Here is a 21970-nt window from a genome sequence, read left to right on the forward strand (position 1 = left end):
TAAAGCGTTCCAGAGTTATAACCTCATAAAGTGACAGTGGTCAGAATTGTAAAAATTGGCTTGGTCATTAAGTAGCAAATTGGCTGTCACTAAGGGGTTAATTAAACTGTTTTAATACTAACATCCATGCTCGTGTGAGGATACCAAGACATTTTGGTTTAAACTTAGATAACTAACAAAATAAATGGGTTACACATCCTGCTGTACCTGCTTTTTAAACAAAAAATGTTGCAAAAACTGTCAACCTTTTTTGCACTTGCTCTTTGCTTTCTATGGGTGAAAAAATGCTGCAAAAACACTGGAAAAATTGATTTGCTGCAGTTTAAAGAAAAAAGCCGTTTTCCAATTTAGTCATGAAGAAAAACAAGCATGTGCATGAGATTTGTGAAATCTCATAGTTTTTGCTGGTACTGTAAAAAAATAGCTTTTAATTTTCATAAAAAATTGCGGCAAGAAAACTGAGCAAAATCAAATATGTAAAAATAGAGTAAGACTAAAAAGAAAACTGAGGCTTTGTGCACACGTCCGGAATTGCCGCAGAAATTTCTGCACCAATTGCGCAACTTTGGCGTGGGTAAAACGCATGCGGAATTGGCATGAATTTTCCAGCTAAACACTAGCGTTTACCAAGCGTAATTAGCTTGCAGAATGCTAGCGTTTTCCAAGCGATCTGTAGCATCGCTTAGAAAACTGATTGACAGGTTGGTCACACTTGTCAGACATAGCGTTTGACAAGTGTGACCAACATTTTACTATTGGTGCTGCCTATGCAGAATCATTAGTAAAAAGATAGAATGTTAAAAGTAATAAAAAAAAAAATGAAAAATCGTGATATTCTCACCTTCCGGCGTCCCCTGCAGCCTTCCCGCTCCTCGCGATGCTCCTGGCAGCTTCCGTTCCCAGTGATGCCTCACAACAATGACCTGTGATGACGTAGCTGTCTCGCGAGACTGCTACGTCCTCACAGGTCATTGCCGCAAAGCATTATTGGGAACGGGAGCATCGCAAGGAGCGGGAAGACTGCCGGGGACGCCGGAAGGTGATAATATCATGATGTTTTATTTTAATTCTTTTTTTTAACAATTATATGGTTCCCAGGGCCTGCAGGAGATTCTCCTCTCCTCCACTCTGGGTACCAACCGCACATGATCTGCTTACTTCCCGCATGGTGGGCATAGCCCCATACGGAAAGTAAGCGGATTAATGCATTCCTATGTGTGCGGAATCCCTGCGATTCCGCACAAAGAAAGAACATGCTGCGTTTTTTTCCGGAATGCGACTCCGCTGCGGAAAAAAACGCAACACGTGCACAAAAATAGCGGATTGCATTCTAGTAATAGGATGCCTAATGTATGCGTTATTTTCGCGGTTTTATAGCTTTATTATAGCGAAAAATCGCGAAAAATCCTGAACGTGTGCACACAGCCTGAAAGAAAAGCAAATGATAAGCTGTATTTCCAGCATATATGGTAAAACTGTTCCTTTTTTCAATTCATCTTTTTTATTTTGCATTTTATTTTTATAGAATTTTTGTTTTGTTTATTTTGTTGTATTTGATTTCAATCTGTTTTCCCAAGTCTGTTTATTTATGAACGCATATGACTTATGTTTCCAGACAGGGTCAACTTGGGATCATCAGTTGTTTAACATTTTGTATTTTATTTGTGTAAAAATCGAAGCATAATCTAAAGGTCAAGCAAGGTGACAGTAATATCCTAATTAATCTTAAAATGAGCAGTAACAAGCTTAAGGTTAGATAATTAAACTGCTTTTCCGTTTGCTTGAGTTTCATGCCTTGAATTAAGATTGCTGAATTGCCCTGTGAATGTAGAATCAAATTTAATCTTTTAGTATAATAAATTTGTTTTTTGGGCTTTAGCTCCAATGAAACTTAAAGGGGATATCAAGGACTTTGTAAAAAAAAAAAAGTGACTAAGCACTAAAAGGCTTTTTTCCACCCTGCTCTGTTGAGGGTGCGTTACTGCGAACGTCATGTTGTTTGACAACAGGCTTCCCCAATTAGGCAGCAGGGAGCTGGCTGTCAATCAGCAAAATGTTGGCAGTCCTGCTCTGTCAACAGAGCACAGGGACAAAGAAGCCACCACTCTGTCAACATGATGTCAGAAGAGGAAGCTGAATCTTTACCAGGAGCGGCCTGTAACCGCTCTGTGGCATCAAAGAATGGTGACAAACACAACTGGCAGGTAGGTAGTGTCGTAGCTGTTTTTCATTCTGACCCAAATGTCAGCTAGTCTGAAGGTGAAGAAGGTGGAAGATTGGTCTGAGTGTCCATTTTCTCCACAATTCCAGCACTTCACTGTTTCTAAGTCCTTAGGTCCCTTACTACGTCTCTACTGTTTTCCTCGTTTTCCAGCATACATGACACGTCGTCTTATTGTCCTAGTTTCTTCAACTCCTTTAGCAACCTTTAGGAGGTCTTTGGATCTACATTTCTCCATTTAGGTCTGGCTGTCTGTACTGCGTCTCATAAGCCTTTTGTCATACCGTCAATGAATGTATTTACCAATATTTTAACATTGAGTGGGTTTACTGGACTGTACCCCATGTCTGCCCATTTCAGCTGTAACCGTCCAGAGTACATCTCTACTCTCTCTCCTTTAGTCACATCTGTAAAAGTCTTAATTTGCATCCTAGTACGTCACCTGCTTTTGTGCTCACCAACTCTCTAGGTCTGCTCAGGTGCACTTATACGTCCAGCATATTGTCTTTGTCTGTAAAATGGGAAAGGTTTGTTCTCAGGGTCAGCCAATTATTTTAGCGCAGCTAGCTAGCCAGAGGGCTTCCAGGGATAATACTCCTGTATCTGTCTTACACTACCTGATGTGGTTGGTTCTCTGATGGTGGGGGTGACACTCATTCATACATTCATAATACACCTTACTTCCGTCCTGCTGCACTCTCTCAGATGCCATTTATTCACATGCTATTTTCCTCATTTGTCTGTGCCTTTTTGAACATCCAAACATCCATCCACTCACTGGCATCTTTGCCTGTTTCAATATTGGTCTCACATCTTTCACTGCTTCCTTTCCTTCTCTGTCTTTTACAATCTCTATAGCGGTTCTGGATCCCATTGGGGGCCCTGACTGCACACAGAATAAGTTGCCCATGACTTCAACTTATCCGCTCAGACACTCACCTCTAAAAATGCCCTTTATTAGTGTGCCTTGCCTTAAACCAGGGTTGCAACACGTGACAAGTCAGAGTGAGTGTCAAGGTTTAGCGAGCAGGTTACACCACCTACCACTCGGTAGACCTAAAGGATTCTAGCAAGCAGGTTACACCACCTACCACTCGGTAGATCAGCTGGCTAGCACAGCTCCATGGAACGGCAAGGTTACACCACCAATTTGCCGTAGGCTGACTGTAGCAGGTTACACCACCTATTACATCAGCCGTGCAGTTGGCTACCTCCTCTGTTGATCCTCAATTTGCTATATCAATCACTCAACTTGAAGCAGGTGAATCTTTTACCAATCTTTTCAATCACTTACAAGCTTCCTCTAAAACTAGGCACAGTTCTTTTCACTTTCAAATTCCAACTTGAACTTACGATATTTCTTTCTACTTCAATACATACAGTACTATTGCTTTAAACACAAATCTCTCAGCGTGTACTAAACCAAAGACAGAGAAACTTTAGAATGCAGCTATGTGGCCCCCCTTCCTCTGGCCCGCAGCACAAGGAGGAGAAAATCAAAAACAATTTGCGCAGGGGTTCGCCCCTCCCATCAGGTAAACACAGATAAGAGCTTGTCTTACACACACAGAAACAGAATGCAGCAGTTTTCAGACTTAATCTCTACAAAACATTCATTCTCTCGGAATTAAAAACAGTTTCTCTATACAGGCAGATCACTGCACAACTTGAATAAGCTGATTCTGACCGCGTCCGGCCAAAACACATATAGAAACCTATCCAATGTCAAAGCACACATAACACGGGTTTCACTGAATCTCAGTTGTAAATTAAATGTACATTAAAAATATCCACAACTCATTCGTCCTGGACAATTAACAACAGTTAGATAAGTAATGATACTTATGTGATCACTCATACCTACATGCTCATTCAGGGATTGTTGTTTCTTTTCCTTTCACTTTCAGTTGATTTTTACAAGAAGAAAATCCCTTATCTCAATCACTCCACCTAATTCAGCTCAAACTGCACTGAATAATGTCTTCTGTCACATACAGAGGACCACACCTAACGGAACCCCTCATCAATCAGGGATTTATGTTTATTCCTTATACTCATTTACTCACCTCTTATCTCATTCAGAGTTCTCATAGACATACAAGGCTCACACAGCCTGCCTATTTTGCACTTTGGAATTAACACAACTCTATATAACAAAAACTGCAGCAGTGTCCAGTGACACTCTGAAAGCACTTTAAGGCCAAACAACAAAAACCACGGCCCTAATACAAAATACAGCTTCATATAATGTACTGCCAATCCAAAATGACCAAAATAACAACACTGCACAGAGTCTATCCCAGCTCTGTATTACACACTACACAAATACACAACCAATTAGGGTAATGACAAATGATACAGATAACAATTATCATCTTATAACTCTATTATTCAACTCTCATACGGACATAAATAGACAAAACACAAAACTCACTGGTGATGTGGATTCTTTGAACCATGTTCGCAGCCTTTTACCCATAGGTATGGAGAGATCCAGATGAGAGATTGCAAGTGCAAAACAGATTGTAAGAATAATATTTCTCACCTTGCTGCAGCTGGTGTTTTGCATGCCAATCTCCCAGAAGCTCCCCCATACGGATTCCGAATAGGCTGGATACACGGCCCCACGTTGGGCGCCCAAACTGTCGTAGCTGTTTTTCATTCTGACCCAAATGTCAGCTGACAGATCACCAGTGAGGGCCAAATTGTGGAGTTACGCCCGTCATTTTACAAGCGCGCTTGGAGACAAAAAGACACCTCACACATATCCTGTGAGCAAGTCACTTTTATCTGAAGTAATAGAGCAAGAAGCAATATGTTATACCATTTACACATAATGCATTTCAATGTAACTCATGTAGCCCCCACCATCACCCAGGGTCATACTTTATTTACCATAACCCAGAATATGTTGTACTGACTCTTGAGAACATACATGATAAGAAGTACAGTCTCCTTGAAGAGGAGACCGTCAGACTACTGAGTCAACAGATTCTAGTAATTCTAACACTTTAAGGCAAAAGGCACTTAAAGGCAAGGTAGTTAAAGGCAAACTATTAACCCTTCTATATCAGTAGCAACTATATGCCTGTTAGTGCTTAGGCATTTTTTTTCTACAAATTCCCTGTTATCCCATTTAAAATGTCTATCCTTCTGTTCAATTGCTATTGATTTCCATTTGGCAATACTCGCAATTAACAGAAATGTACAGCATGTGTGTATTTTTTGCATAATTGCTGACATTTGCATGAAACATTTTATTAAATATTTTACTCATGAGGAATAGTACATACAGGAGCACACATACCATTGGTTTAAGATGTAATGGAGCCCAATTCTACCTCCAAAGCAGGTGGAATTTTGCATTATGATAATCTATTGGACTTCAAAGGGTTCATATATTATTCTTACCAAACCTATGCAACCTCCAGTACAAAGGGTGCAACTTCTTAAACACTGAAAAAGTTTTAGATCATGAAACGTATATACAGTACAGACTAAAAGTTTGGACATATCTCATTTAAAGATTTTTCTGTATTTTCATGACTATGAAAATTGTACATTCACACTGAAGGCATCAAAACTGTGAATTAACACATGTGGAATTATATAGTTAACAAAAAAGTGTGAAACAACTGAAATTATGTCTTATAGTCTAGATTCTTCAAAGTAGCCACCTTTTGCTTTGATGACTGCTTTGCACACTCTTTGCATTCTCTTGATGAGCTTCAAGAGGTAGTCACCGGGAATGGTCTTCCAACAATCTTGAAGGCGTTCCCAGAGATGCTTAGCACTTGTTGTCCCTTTTGCCTTCACTCTGCGGTCCAGCTCACCCCAAACCATCTCGATTGGGTTCAGGTCTGGTGACTGTGGAGGCCAGGTCATCTGGTGTAGCACCCCATCACTCTCCTTCTTGATCAAATAGCCCTTACACAGCCTGAAGGTGTGTTTGGGGTCATTGTCCTGTTGAAAAATAAATGATGGTTCAACTAAACGCAAACCGGATGGAATAGCATGCCGCTGCAAGATGCTGTGGTAGCCATGCTGGTTCAGTATGCCTTCAATTTTGAATGAATCCCCAACAGTGTCACCAGCAAAGCACCCCCACAACATCACACCATCTCCTCCATGCTTCACGGTAGGAACCAGGCATGTAGAGTCCATCCGTTCACCTTTTCTGCGTCGCACAAAGACACGGTTGTTGGAACCAAAGATCTCAAATTTGGACTCATCAGACCAAAGCACAAATGTCCACTGGTCTAATGTCTATTCCTTGTGTTCTTTAGCCCAAACAAGTCTCTTCTGCTTGTTGCCTGTCCTTAGCAGTGGTTTCCTAGCAGCTATTTTACCATGAAGGCCTGCTGCACAAAGTGTCCTCTTAACAGTTGTTGTAGAGATGTGTCTGCTGCTAGAACTCTGTGTGGCATTGACCTGGTCTCTAATCTGAGCTGCTGTTAACCTGCGATTTCTGAGGCTGGTGACTCGGATAAACTTATCCTCAGAAGCAGAGGTGACTCTTGGTCTTCCTTTCCTCGGGCAGTCATCATGTGAGCCAGTTTCTTTGTAGCGCTTGATGGTTTTTGCCACTGCACTTGGGGACACTTTAAAAGTTTTCACAATTTTTCGGACTGACTGATCTTCATTTTTTAAAGTAATGATGGCCACTCGTTTTTCTTTACTTAGTTGCTTTTTTCTTGCCATAATACAAATTCTAACAGTCTATTCAGTAGGACTATCAGCTGTATATCCACCAGACTTTTGCACAACACAACTGATGGTCCCAACCCCATTTATAAGGCAAGAAATCCCACCTATTAAACCTGACAGGGCACACCTGTGAAGTGAAAACCATTCCAAGTGACTACCTCTTGAAGCTCATCAAGAGAATGCTAAGAGTGTGCAAAGCAGTCATCAAAGCAAAAGGCGACTACTTTGAAGAACCTAGAATATAAGACATAATTTCAGTTGTTTCACACTTTTTTGTTAAGTATATAATTCCACATGTGTTTACTCATAGGTTTGATGCCTTCAGTGTGAGTGTACAATTTTCATAGTCATGAAAATAAAGAAAAATCTTTAAATGAGAAGATGTGTCCAAACTTTTCGTCTGTACTGTACATCTCTGGCAAAAATTAAGAGACCACCACATCAAAGCCCTGTCATGGGCAGCCCAATCTCCAGACCTGAACCCCATTGAAAACCTCTGGAATGTAATCAAGAGGATGATGGATAGTCACAAGCCATCAAACAAAGAACTGCTTACATTTTTGTGCCAGGAGCAGTGTGAAAGACTGGTGGAAAGCATGCCAGGATGCATGAAAGTTGTGATTAAAAATCATGGTGATTCCACAATATATTGATTTCTGAACTCTTCCTGAGTTAAAACTTTAGTATTGTTTCTAAATGATTATGAACTTGTTTGCTTTGCATTATTTGAGGTCTGAAAGCACTGGGTTGTTTTTTTTTTGTATTTTTGACTTTCTCCTTTTCAGAAAAAAAATACAAAATGTATTACTTGGAAATTCGGAGACCTGTTGTCAGAAGTTTATAGAATAAAAGAAAATTTTTACATTTTACTCCAAAATATACCTATAAAGAGAAAAATCAAACAAACTGAACATTTTGCAGTGGTCTCTTAAAGGGACACTGTCACCTGAATTTGGAGGGAACAATCTTCAGCCATGGAGGCGGGGTTTGGGGGTTTTTGATTCACCCTTTCCTTACCCGCTGGCTGCATGCTGGCTGCAATATTGGATTGAAGTTCATTCTCTGTCCTCCATACTACACGCCTGCGCAAGGCAAGATTACCTTGTGCAAGCATGTACTACGGAGGACAAAGAATGAACTTCAATCCAATATTGCAGCCAGCATGCAGCCAGCGGGTAAGGAAAGGGTGAATCAAAAACCCCAAAACCCCGCCTCCATGGCTGAAGATTGTTCCCTCCAAATTCAGGTGACAGTGTCCCTTTAATTATTTCCAGAACTGTAGATAATCTCACTAAATAATGTAGAGCACACCCATGTTCTCATATAATATAAATAATGGAGATAAGAAAAATCAGACGAAGCAGATAATTAATTTATACAATTAAATACTTTATTAATTTAATATAAAAAATATAAACAATATGAAAATATGTGAGACTTGTCCGAAGACATACAGGGACAGGGACAGCTGTGCTGTATGGGGAAATTTGCCCTCTTAGACCCACAGATTCATTCTTTCTTCTAAATCCAGAATGATAGAGCTCTTAAAAGACTTTGCAACCTTTTTGACACTTTTCAGAGATTTCTGTTATTTTACATATGAAACAACATGCTAAGTAAAAGGACATTCATATGCATGTAAAGCTTAAGGGTATGTTCCCACGGTCAGTAAACACTGCGGGTTGGAAGCTGAATACATCCGCAGCGGTGAGATGTTACAGTATAGTGGATGGGATTTCAAGAAATCCCATGCCCACTATTCTTGCACCAACACTGCAGCTTCCCTGTGGAGACGGACATGAGGCGCGTCCTTCCAGACCGCAGCATGTCTATTTATGTAGCGGAGACGTTCAGTCTCCGCTGAGTAAATTACCCATACACTTTCATTAGATGTGGTAAAACCACATTATCTTTGTAGTCACATGCGTATTAAGTGCGGGAACACAACTTACTACACACGTGCACTAATTTAAATAATGGTGTACCTTGTTTTAGCCGGAAGTACACGTACACTGCAGTTTTCGCGATCGGCAGCCAATCGCGAGAACTGCCGTGCATGTGACCGTCGTGGATGGGGTTATCTGCGGTCACTAGCCAAGTTCTCACAATCAGCTGATCGAGAGAACTGCAGTGCACGTGACCGCTGGGGACAGCGCTTTCTCCGGTGACCAGCTTTAAGCTCAGCTGTGTTCTGGATGTCAGGCTGAATGGTTGCATAATGCCACCATTCAGCCAAAGGCATCCAGATGTAGCAGAGCTGGACTCGTCGTGGGACAAGATGTATATCTTCTTGGCAGACAGGTAAGAATATTGTTACTTTTTTATTTTAATTCTCTTCCATGAGACAAGGGCGTTTGTGGAATAGGTGATGCAGCAAGTATGGTTTAATTAAGATCTGTTAAAGAAGTCTGTGTCATTATTTCAATTAAAATACTTTATTCTGGCTGTGACTTTATTTACCATGTAACTCTAGGATTAGTAATCAATAGGTCCAAAATAAAGGTTTTGGCGGCTGACAGCACATCTGACCATAAAACAAGTAAAAGCGGATGCTCGTCCCATTTCCACTGGAGCCAAGTGGAAGAGTACATACCGTCGGTTGAAGTGAAGGAGAGCATCCAGTAAGTGTGAAAAAGATTCTTCTTTATTAAGCCATAAATGCAACGTTTCAACCTCTAGGGTCTTTGTCAAGCAAAGAATCAACAAAGACCCTAGAGGTTGAAACGTTGCATTTATGGCATTTATGGCTTAATAAAGAAGAATCTTTTTCACCCTGACTATATACTGTCCTTCACTTCAACCGATAGTAATCAATAGGTGTCTTTTAGACGCTTCTCCATTACTAAGCTGTGGGCTTGATGTCATCTGACAATACAAAGGTGACATCAACCACACAAATATGAACCCCACTTGCCACCGCTACAGGGCAAGTGGGAAGAGCCGGGTAAAGTGCCACAATTGGCACATCCGTGGATGTGCCAATTGTAAGGTGACTGCGTGCTGCTGTTTTTAGGCTGGTGAGGGCCAAAATCCATAGGCCTTGCCAGCCTGAGAATACTAGGCTGTAGCTGTCTGCCTTTTCCTTGGCTGGTTAACAAAAAAGGGGGGGCCTCACGCTATTTTTTTTTTTATGGAGGGGATCCCACTATTTTTGCTAACCATACAAGACTGCTGAGGCCTGGTATTATCAGGCTGGTAAGGTTCATGGATGTTGGATCTTTACCAGCCTAAAATACCAGTCACTGTAGTCTGCTGTACTCTGGCTGGTTAACAAATATAGGGGGACCCCATGCTATTTTTTAAAAATTATTTACTTATTAAAAAAGGAGGGGACCTCTCTCTGCGCTTTCCTCCACTTCCTAAGTCATTTACTTCCAGCTGTGTCACAAGATTCACCATTATGTAAATTAGTACACATGCATGGTAAGCTGCGTCCCCGCACTTACTACACATGTGATTAGGAAGGTAATACGGTTTTACCGCATCTAATGAAAGTGTGTGGGTAATTTATGCAGCGGAAACTGAGGGTCTCCGCTACATAAATAGACATGCTATGGTCTGGAAAGATGCGCTGCATTTCCGTCTCAGCTGGTGAGCTGCGGGCATTGGTGCCCACATAGTGGGCATGGGATTTCATGAAATCCCATCCACTATGCTGTACCATCTGGGCGCTGCAGGTTGGACCCCCAATATATCTGCAAACAGGAAATCACTTTTTTTCCCTTCCCAGAAGCCAACTTTCAATTAGCTTTATTTCAAATGACAAAAAAAACGCATGCATTGAAAAAACCCATCAAATGCATCAAAAACGCAGGTGACCTCCCAGTGACCTGAGATGCAGATTTTGTGCAGATTTCACCTTCGTAAAATCCTGAACAAATACTGAGCCATTCCTGATCGTGTGCACATACCCTTAGAAGGTTGAATCACAAAAGAAAACTGACCTAAAGATCAGCTGAATGCAATGAGTCTGTATTTTCTGCCCCTCTGCAAATAGCTGGTAAAGCCAGGGGTAACAGCTGGTAATGACAGGGGCAACTATATCTATTAAGCCGGGGTCACACTTGCGAGTGCAATGTGAGAAACTTGCGCGAGTCTCTTGCCTCAATACCCGACACTGCCGCCGGCACTCAGGACCGGAGCGTGCAGCTGCATGTATTTCTATGCAGCTGAACACTCCTGTCCCAAGTGCCAGCGACAGTGCCGGGTATTGAGGCGAGAGACTCTCACGTGTTTCTTGCATTGCAGTTGCAAGTGTGACCATGGCCTTAGGGTACCTGCACAAAGAACAGATATTTCTGCAGTGAATTTTGCCAAAATGGAATAATATGATTATTCCTTGAAATTCACCCTTCAAGATTACAATCTCGCATCAAAATTCGCAGCAAGAATTTACATGCTGAGGATTTCAAGATCCATAATGAAGATCAATTTCTGCGCAGATAATTTCTGGAGTGTTTCTTTTCTAATACTGCATAACATTGCATATTTTCTATCCCCAAATATATTTAGAAATTACCCAGTAAATACATTGGGCCCGATACATCAAGACCAGCATTGTTGACACATGTGTTGATGAGGAGGTGTGTCCGAGTCGTAAGGCCCTGATTCATGTGGCGTAAACCTCTTCATGAGTCAGGAGCCCCAGACAAGTGGCATTTTCTTCAGTGGGCACCTTGCCACAAATCCTACTCCGGTCCCTGCTGGAGTAAGATTTGTGGAATATCGAATGCCACCACTCATCATTAATGTGATGCCATGCCACAGTCCTGTCCCAGCTCTATTCACTTTGTAGGAGCCGGGCAAACATGGTGTGAGAAAAAGTTGCATAATTTTAGCATTGCCCTCATTTGCACCAAAATTATGCCAAAATATTGCCATAAAAGCTTTGATGAATCAAGCCCATTGTGTTTGCTGGAGGTTTTGTCAGGAAAATGTATCAAAATACGGTAGTCTATTACAGTTTGGCTTTGTTCTAGCCCCTCAATGATGTACAGATGCTCTAATATGGTGTTGTCTTTTAATACTGCATTGGAAGATCAGCTACAGAAGTCTTGAGAATTTTGGGGGCTCATGGTTCTAGTTGTGACCTGAGTCCTTCCACTGAAAAAAAAAACTGTCATTCTCTAAAACCTCTAAAATGTCTACATTTTTGGTTGAGCTTGTTTGTAGCCTTTCTATTTTGTCTCATATTGTATACAGATGGTGTGCCCTTGTCAAACAGTGTACTGTTATCCTTGTGACAGCCTTGTTCTTGCTATGTAGGAGTGTACAGTTGAAACTAAAAGTTTACATACACTATATAAAAAGACACGTATGCATGTTCTTCTCAATATCTGACATGAAATCAGAATAAACCTTTCCCATTTTAGGTCAATTAGTTTTACCATAATTATTAATATTTGCCAAATGCCAGAACAAGAGAGAGAGAATGTATTAAGGCATTTTTATTACTGCAAAGTCAAAAGTTTACATACATTTCATTAGTATTTGGTACCATTGCCCGTAAACTGAGTGACTTGGGTCAAATGTTTGGGATATCCTTCCACAAGCTTCTCACAATAGCTGGTCGGAATTTGGGCCCATTACTCCTGACAAAACTGGTGTAAGGGTATGTGCACACGCTGCGGATCCGCAGCGGATTTGACGCTGCAGATCTGCAGCAGTTTTCCATGAGTTTACAGTACCATGTAAACCTATGGAAAACAAAATCCGCAGTGCACATGCTGCGGAAAAAAACCGGCGGAAACGCAGCGTTGTTTATTCCGCAGAATGTCAATTCTTTGTGTTGATTCCGCAGTGGTTTACACCTGCTCCTCAATAGGAATCCACAGGTGTAAAACCGCAGGTGGAATCCGCACATAAACTGGGGAAAAACTGCTGTAAATCCGCAGTGCGGTTTACCTGCGGATTTACCAAAATCAGTGCGGAATAATCCACACACCTTTCCGCAGCGTGTCCACATAGCCTAACTGATTCAGGTTTGTAGGTCGCCTTGCTCGCACCTGCCTTCTCAGCTTTGTCGGTACATTTTCAATAGGATTGAGATCAGGGTTTTGTGATGGCCAATCCAAAAGAATGACTTTGTTATCCTTAAGCGCTTTGTCCACTTGGAAAACTCATTTCTGCCCAAGCTTTAACTTCCTGGCTGATGTCTTGAGATGTTGCTTCAGTATTGCCACATAATCTTCTTTTCTCATGATGCCATCTATTTTGTGACGTGCACCAGTCCCTCCTGCAGCAAAACAATCCCACAACATGATGATGCCACCTCCATGATTCACACTTGAGATGCCGTTCTTAGGCTTCCAAGCTTCTCCCTTTTTCCTCCAAACGTAATGATGATCATTATACCCAAAAAGTTAAATTTTAGTTTCATCAGAACACGGGACCTGTCTCCAAAAATTAAGGCCTTTGTTCCTGTGTGCATTTGCCAACATTAATCTGGCTGTTTTATGTTTCTTTTGGAGTAATGGCAACTTCCTGGCAGAGTAACCTTTCAACCCATGCTGATAAAGTACTCGTTTCACTGTGGATATAACACACAATCTTACAAAATTCTGGCATCATCTACCCAAGGTCATTTGCTTTTGTCCTTGGGTTGATAAGCACATGTCGGACCAAAGCACATTCATCTCTGGGACACAGAACCCGTCTCCTTCCTGAGCGGTATGATGGCTGGACATTCCCAGCTTGTTTATACTTACGTATAATTGTTTGTACAGTTGAACGAGGCACCTTCAGGTGTCTTGAAATTGTATCCAAGCATGAGCCAGACTTGTGCAAGTCCACAATTCTCCTCCTGATATCTTGGCTGATTTCTTGAGATTTTCCCATGATGCTACACAAAGAGCAGTGTGTTTCAGGGTTGCATTAAAATACATCCACAGGTGTGTCTCTAATTAACTCAGATGTTGCAAAAAAAAAAAAAAAACTATCAGAAGCTTCCAAACACATGACAACATCATATAGGCAGTCCAGAATTGTTTAAAGGCATAGAAATCTTAGTGTAAGTAAACTTTTGACTTTGCATCTCCTAATTGACCTAAAACGGGAAATGTTTATTCTGATTTCATGTCATATATTGAGGAAAACATGCATATGTGTATTTTTATATAGTATATGTAAACTTCTAGTTTCAACTGTAGATAAATGTATGATCCAATACATTATTGACTATTGTTTTTGTTGCAGGTCAGTTTCTACGTCTGAAAGTATTTCGAGATGACCATGGCTCGTGGATGACCATGTTTTTCAGCACAATACTTTTTCTCTTCATCTTTTCTCATATCTACAATATTCTTCTTCTAATAGCTGGAAATATGAGGTAAGTAGAAACATTTTGCTCGTTCTTAGACTTCACTAAGTTAACTAAGTTTTGTACAAGGACATTTTGCATATTACAAATTTACAGCTAATCACTAGTTGATATATAAAACCAACAGGAGCAGCAGCGCGCAAGGTGCTTAAAATGGGAGAAACTTCCATTTGACCGACCGATCTCTGATGCTCACAAATATTTGCTGGCTTTATCAATTTCAAATAAATTCTCATTATTCACTTTCTCCGGGAGCACAGTGTCTATTTACATGGGATTTATTGTAGACATTCTGGTTAGTCACTGACTGTGACTGCTCTCTGATGGTCACTTCTTGGAAGCAGACTGGCTGTTATTGACGATTAAGATCATTGACTGTCTCTGTATATGGAGGCAGTATGGCTGTCACTTATTAGGCTAAGTGCAGACATTGCAGAATTGCCGCGGAAATTTCTGCGGCAATTCTGCAACTCCTGCTGAGGGTATATCGCATGTGGAATTGGCACTAGCGTTTTGCAAGCGTAATTAGCTTGCAGAATGCTAGCGTTCTCCAAGCGATCTGTAGGATAGCTTGGAAAACTGATTGACAGGTTGGTCACACTTCTCAAACACAGTGTTTGACAAGTGTGACCAACTTTTTACTATTAATGCTGCCTATACAGCATCAATGGTAAAACGATCTAATGTTAAAAATGATAAAAAAATGGTTATTCTCACCTTCCGACGGCCCCTGATCTCCTCAGCGGTGCACGCGGCGGCTTCCGTTCCCAGGGATGCTTTGTGTGAAGGACCTGGGATGACGTCATGGTCACGTGACCGCGACATCATCCCAGGTCCTTCACACAAAGCATCCCTAGGAATGGAAGCCGCTGCGTGCACCGCTGAGAGACGGGAGGACTCCGGGGCCATCAGAAGTTGAGTATATCACTATTTTTTATTTTAATTCTTTTTTTTAACAATTATATGGTGCCCATTCCATGGAGGAGAGTCTCCTCTCCTCCACCCTGGGTACCATCTGCACATGATCCGCTTACTTCCCGCATGGTGGGCATAGCCCCATGCAGGAAGTAAGCAGATCAATGCATTCCTATGTGTGCGAAATCCCCGCTATTCCGCAAATTAATGAACAATGTGTTTCCGCTCCAGAAAAAAATGCAGCATGCGCATACAAAATGCAGATTGCATTCTATTAATAGGATGCTTAATGTGAGCGTTTTTTTTGCGGTTTTATTACGTTTTTATAGCGAAAAAACATGAAAAAAATGCAAAAAATCTGGAACATGTGCACACAGCCTTATTAGTTTTGTGGGCACTCTGGTAGTCATTAAATAGCACTCTGACTGATACTACCTAGTTGGATCTCTAATGGCTGATTGCTTTTCTTTCAGACATTTTTGCTATCTGGTCTGAACTATCTGTTTTCCCCAAGTAAAATTGTTAAAAATAGTTGAACGATTCCTTAATAGTAACCGTCATTTTAATTTTTATTTAATAAATTAAGATAAATTACAAAGTTTCTTTTTCATGTTATCGGTGAAATTAGCTTTTATCACCTCTTGGATTGATTTTTCGTTCTTAATTCTTGGGTGCAATGTATAAAATTTGTCTTTAGCGAATACAGACTCTCCCATTACTGAGGCAGGAGATGATGTTTATTAAAAAATCTGTATTCTCCAGCATGCTGATTTTTTTTTTTTGTGATTTGCGCCGCAAAAGTTCAGCAAAATGGAAAACAGCTGTCTGACATTTTGCTGAACCAAAGTTTAAAAAAAAGAAGACAATTCTCACTTTACCACTCACTTCTCTGGCCACCTCCACTGTTGGCTGTAACCCATCTTCTTGCAGCAGATGTGAGCTATGTCTTCATAATACATCTTCTGGATGTGTCAGGGACTGGAACGACCTTGTACAGTCATGGCCAAAAGTATTGACACCCCTGCAATTCTGTCAGATAATACTCCGTTTCTTCCTGAAAATGATTGCAAACACAAATTATTTGGTATTATTATCTTCATTTAAATTGTCTTAAATGAAAAAACACAAAAGAGAATGAAGCAAAAAGCAAAACATTGATCATTTCACCCAAAACTCCAAAAATGGGCCAGACAAAAGTATTGGCACCCTCAGCCTAATACTTGGTTGCACAACCTTTAGCCAAAATAACCACGACCAACCGCTTCCGGTAACCATCAATGAGTTTCTTACAATGCTCTGCTGGAATTTTAGACCATTCTTCTTTGGCAAACTGCTCCAGGTCCCTGATATTTGAAGGGTGCCTTCTCCAAACTGCCATTTTTAGATCTCTCCACAGGTGTTCTATGGCAGGGGTCCCCAACTCCAGTCCTCAAGGCCCACCAACAGGTCATGTTTTCAGGATTTCCTTTACACTGCACAGGTGATGCAATTATTACCTGGGCAAGACTAAGGAAATCCTGAAAACATGACATGTTGGTGGGCCTTGAGGACTGGAGTTGGGGACCCCTGTTCTATGGGATTCAGGTCTGGACTCATTGCTGGCCACCTTAGAAGTCTCCAGTGCTTTCTCTCAAACCATTTTCTAGTGCTTTTTGAAGTGTTTTGGGTCATTGTCCTGCTGGAAGACCCATGACCTCTGAGGGAGACCCAGCTTTCTCACACTGGGCCCTACATTATGCTGCAAAATTTGTTGGTAGTCTTCAGACTTCATAATGCCATGCACACGGTCAAGCAGTCCAGTGCCAGAGGCAGCAAAGCAACCCCAAAACATGAGGGAACCTCCGCCATGTTTGACTGTAGGGACCGTGTTCTTTTCTTTGAATGGCTCTTTTTTTCTCCTGTAAACTCTATGCTGATGCCTTTGCCCAAAAAGCTCTACTTTTATCTCATCTGACCAGAGAACATTCTTCCAAAACGTTTTAGGCTTTTTCAGGTAAGTTTTGGCAAACTCCAGCCTGGCTTTTTTATGTCTCGTGGTAAGAAGTGGGGTCTTCCTGGGTCTCCTACCATACAGTCCCTTTTTATTCAGATGCCGATGGATAGTATGGGTTGACACTGTTGTACCCTCGGACTGCAGGGCAGCTTGAACTTGTTTGGATGTTAGTCAAGGTTCTTTATCCAACATTCGCACAATCTTGCGTTGAAATCTCTTGTCAATTTTTCTTTTCCGTTCACATCTAGGGAGGTTAGCCACAGTGCCATGAGCTTTAAACTTCTTGATGACACTGCGCACAGTAGACACAGGGACATGCAGGTCTTTGGAGGTGGACTTGTAGCCTTGAGATTGCTCATGCTTCCTCACAATTTGGTTTCTCAAGTCCTCAGACAGTTATTTGGTCTTCTTTCTTTTCTCCATGCTCAATGTGGTACACACAAGGACACAGGACAGAGGTTGAGTCCACTTTAATCCATGTCAACTGGCTGCAAGTGTGATTTAGTTATTGCCAACACCTGTTAGGTTCCACAGGTAAGTTACAGGTGCTGTTAATTACACAAATTAGAGAAGCATCACATGATTTTTCGAACAGTGCCAATACTTTTGTCCACCCCCTTTTTATGTTTGGTGTGGAATTATATCCAATTTGGCTTTAGGACAATTCTTTTTGTGTTTTTTCATTTAAGACAAATTAAATGAAGATGATAATAATACCAAATAATTTGTGTTTGCAATCATTTTCAGGAAGAAACTGAGTATTATCTGACAGAATTGCAGGGGTGTCAATACTTTTGGCCATGACTGTACGTGCACACGGTCAACCCAGACCTAGTTGCAGCCGGTAGCCTCAGGCAAGAGTGCATATCCTATTAGGTGAAAAAACTTCTAAAAAAATCAACTCCCTTAGAACACTGACCTGGACCATGGGTTGTGCGGTGTGGTAGCAGCGGGTGAATCAATGGTATCTCACTTTTATGCTCCGGCACGCTACATGACAGTGTGGGTTCTGGCTGGGTGTTGGTGCTGTGAGGGCCTTGTGCCCATGCAGGCCTATGTAGCTGTTGGTGTTGGCTGCATAGGACCATAGGTTTCACAGTTTAATAAAGGAGACTCCTGTTCTACCACACAGTCTGTACCGAACAGTAACTTGGTAAGGGTTATATACAAGCATTAGTGAGTACACAGTCTTTTTCATTTTCATTCGCGCAGTATCCTTCCACTGTATTTCTACTCCAGGGCTGGTGAAACACACTGTTTATATCTACTTCATCACAGCCTAGCTTGTCGCCACAGTCCTGATTAGCAGGCCCCTCTATCTGCTCAGCAGTTTTGCATCCGATTTCTTCCACTACTGGTGCCCTGGATCTACTACTCGGGACTCCCTCTAGTCCCACAAACTCAGTCCTGTTTAGGTCCATTACCCTCTGCGTTTTGCAAGCCCAGGGTTTCTCGTCATGACCTGTTGCCCTATCCCTTTGCTGTGGAAGGCAGGCCACTCTGTCTCATTGGTCACTTCAGGATCGCGCTACTCCCTTAGTCTCCTTACCTCGGTAGCTCTCCCTAAATGGTAGCACTGTTCACACACACTTCCTACTTGAACATGAACTTGTCTCTATCTGCTTAACTACAGGAAGCAGTCACTTGCCCTAACACTAAGCCCCTCCCACTGTGGGCTAGTCCTAAGCCCTAAACTATGTCCTACCCTACACTTATCCTATACTGTACAATACCAACATTACTTATACACTATACATGATATTACACTTCACATGACTAATATATATATATATATACATACACACACACACAACACATTTGATACACACAACGCAATTGGTATCTTCATGGCTATGAACACGACAGTCCAATCTACCTCTTTTACACAAGAAGTGCTCATCTCTGCTGGAGGGTGTTGCTGCTGTGATCACACCTAATACTTACAATCTATACAGTAAGGATTATATGCATTAAACAACAATAATACCAATGATAGAAAAAAAATGCAAGCCATTAAAATCACACTTACAGTGGGTACAGAAAGTATTCAGACCCCTTTAAATTTTTCACTCTTTGTTTCATTGCAGCCATTTGGTAAATTCAAAAAAGTTCATTTTTTTCTCATTAATGTACACTCTGCACCCCATCTTGACTAAATAAACAAAACTGTTGAAATTTTTGCAAATTTATTAAAATAGAAAAGCTGAAATATGACATGGTCATAAGTATTCAGACTCTTTGCTCAGTATTGAGTAGAAGCACCTTTTTGAGCTAGTACAGCCATGAGTCTTCTAGGGAATGATGGAACACGTTTTTCACACCTGGATTTGGGGATCCTCTGCCATTCTACCTTGCAGTAAGGCAGACAGTCGTATTATGTCTGAGTAACCCTCCCAGAAGAACACCCACATCTACGGTATAGTAAAGCCATATAGCTGTCATCCACAATAAATACCCACATGGCTCCGAGGGTAGGGTAGAGAGGAGGGTCTCACCGCACCCTGGATCACATGCCTTACTTTACATTGGCATCCCTGCTCATGGCTGAGCATTAATGATAGTAGTATAGTAGTATAGCACATGACTGCTGCAGAAATCACGCCCTGGCCTCTTGGAAACAAAGCACAATTAGGAAATCTGCACTGCAAAGATGGGGAAAACAAGCGGCAGGCAGTGTTACTTTTTGTTCTACAGCATTTGCTTCTGTATTTTTTTTTTTATTATTATTAAGCAGGTTAACCCCTTAACAGAAATCTGTCACCAGAATTTTGCTCTGTAATTTGAGAGCAGCATAATGTAGAACAAGACACCCTGATTCCAGTGAGGTGTCACTTACTGGGCTGTTTGCTGCAGTTTTTTGTAAAATCAGCAGTTTATCACTAGAGGACTAGTAACCTTGCTGCCATTTAGTCCTCCATATTCATTAGCTTTGTATAATCCGGACGCCACCACTGATTGGCATCTATCTGTGTACATTTTACATAGGCAGAGAGCTGGCAATCAGTGGTGTGGATGGGATTATTCAGAAAAGTGCAGATAATAAAGTGATTTAATTAAAATAACAGCAAGCAGCTCAGTGACACATCTGGGTCTCTGCCCCGGTATTACGCTTCTCTCAGATGGGGTAACAAAAGCAGGTGACAGATTCCCTTTAATATTCCTCTTATTTGACACCGCTCATGTGATACCACTAGATGGCAGCAAATTACCTTGTCTTGGTGATTTTGGACTCCACTGCGAGTTACTTTGATGCAGATTTCTTTTCTCCTCCATCAATACAGTGGACAGAGTATTATAATTGTGTGCTAACAATAGAGCAGTAAAATATCATGCACAGCATTCCATGCTGGAGCTGCAACATAAAAACACAATATCTATTAAGATATCTGTATTCAAAAACATACTGGATGTATAAATAACAGTGACATTGATATAATAATAAATGACATGAATTGTGAAAAGTAAAAGTATATGATTTGAAAATGAAACAAATTGTCCCTCAATAACGTAGAAATCTTTGCAATTACAATCAACCTCTAATGCTAATTTCCCTTTACCTTGTTTTGTTTTTTTATATTACATTATATTGATATAAAAAACAGTCAAAAATATAATTTTACAGACCTCATTTGTATGTTAGACTCATGTCAAATCCAGCCTTTGTTATGGTAACAGTAATGCAGCATGAATTGACCCTGTCAAAGATATCTAACGCACATTACTTGTGATACCGTTAGTTTGGATCAGTAGAAAAGGGAAGCTAGACATATCCTCCAGTAATGCGAGTGTTAAGGCTTGTATGTGCTTATTTTTGAGTGCAGCCTTTGTCTTCTGTGTAGATGCAGCCTGTATTTGCGTGATGCACAAGTTCAGCTACTATTCAGCGCCTCCGCAGAATGAATGAAAAAACTGACAGTGAGGGAGTCTGCCATTTTATATCCCATGTGTGCAGCGACCAACTGTCTCATCCATGATCAGCAGGGGCCTCCGTGCATAGCTGGGGCAAGGGATAAAGGGAATTTAAACTGTTCTGTAAAATAACATATTATAACTTATATTATGTGTGTATGTTACAGGGGTTCTCTAGAATGACAAGTCTGCAGTCACAAATGTATTGTGGCCTGGAGTTTACATATCTCATACTTGACGCTGGTGAATCATTGCAGCACACAGTGCGTGCATTGGGAGGATTCGCCAGTCTGCAGACACACAGAATGACTGCAGACTTGTTGTTCTAGACCGGACAACTCCTTTAAGAGACCTTTTAGTCTTTAGGAGCAAGGTGAGCCAGTGTCTGATACGTGGCTCAGACAGCATGAGTCTACTGTCAGGTTCCCTTTAACAGTGTTGTTTTTGGAGTGATGGAATGGTCCCTCCAGTGGAGCGGCATTAAACACTTCATGGTTTAGGATGGCAAGTCAAAAGGAATCCGTCACCAGGCAGCAGAATGTAGAGACAGAGACCCTGATTCCAGGGATGTGTCACTTACTATGCTGCTTGTTGTTGTTTTAACAAAATGATCTCTAGAGGACTAATAAACCTGCTGGCATGTAGTCTTCCATATTCATGAGGACTGCATAATCGAATGTACACCACTTTTTGGCAACTTTGTCTATGCACCGTGTACTCAGAAAGCTGCCAATCAGTGGTGTGGGCGGGGCTATACAGAGCTCAGTGTTTAGAGAACTGCTAAATCTGCAGTAGATGAAATTGTGATGTTGCCAAAAATGCAGTAAGTGACATATCACTAGAATCAGAGTCTCTTTCTCTATATCATGCTGGTCTCCAATGGGGTACTAAAAGCCGCGTATTAGAT

The 21970-nt window shown here is 41.2% G+C and overlaps 1 protein-coding gene across 1 annotated transcript in view; it reads left to right on the forward strand.

The window, feature by feature from the left end:
- Window positions 1–21970, forward strand: part of TMEM117 (transmembrane protein 117) — a 629598-nt gene that overhangs the window by 163216 nt on the left and 444412 nt on the right. Inside the window, exon 3 of the mRNA XM_069764733.1 lies at window positions 14123–14255. Coding sequence (XP_069620834.1) covers window positions 14123–14255 — 133 coding nt within the window. The remainder of the gene's footprint in view (window positions 1–14122; window positions 14256–21970) is intronic.

Source organism: Ranitomeya imitator, chromosome 4 (genome assembly GCF_032444005.1).
Source record: "Ranitomeya imitator isolate aRanImi1 chromosome 4, aRanImi1.pri, whole genome shotgun sequence".
Lineage (NCBI taxonomy): Eukaryota > Metazoa > Chordata > Amphibia > Anura > Dendrobatidae > Ranitomeya > Ranitomeya imitator.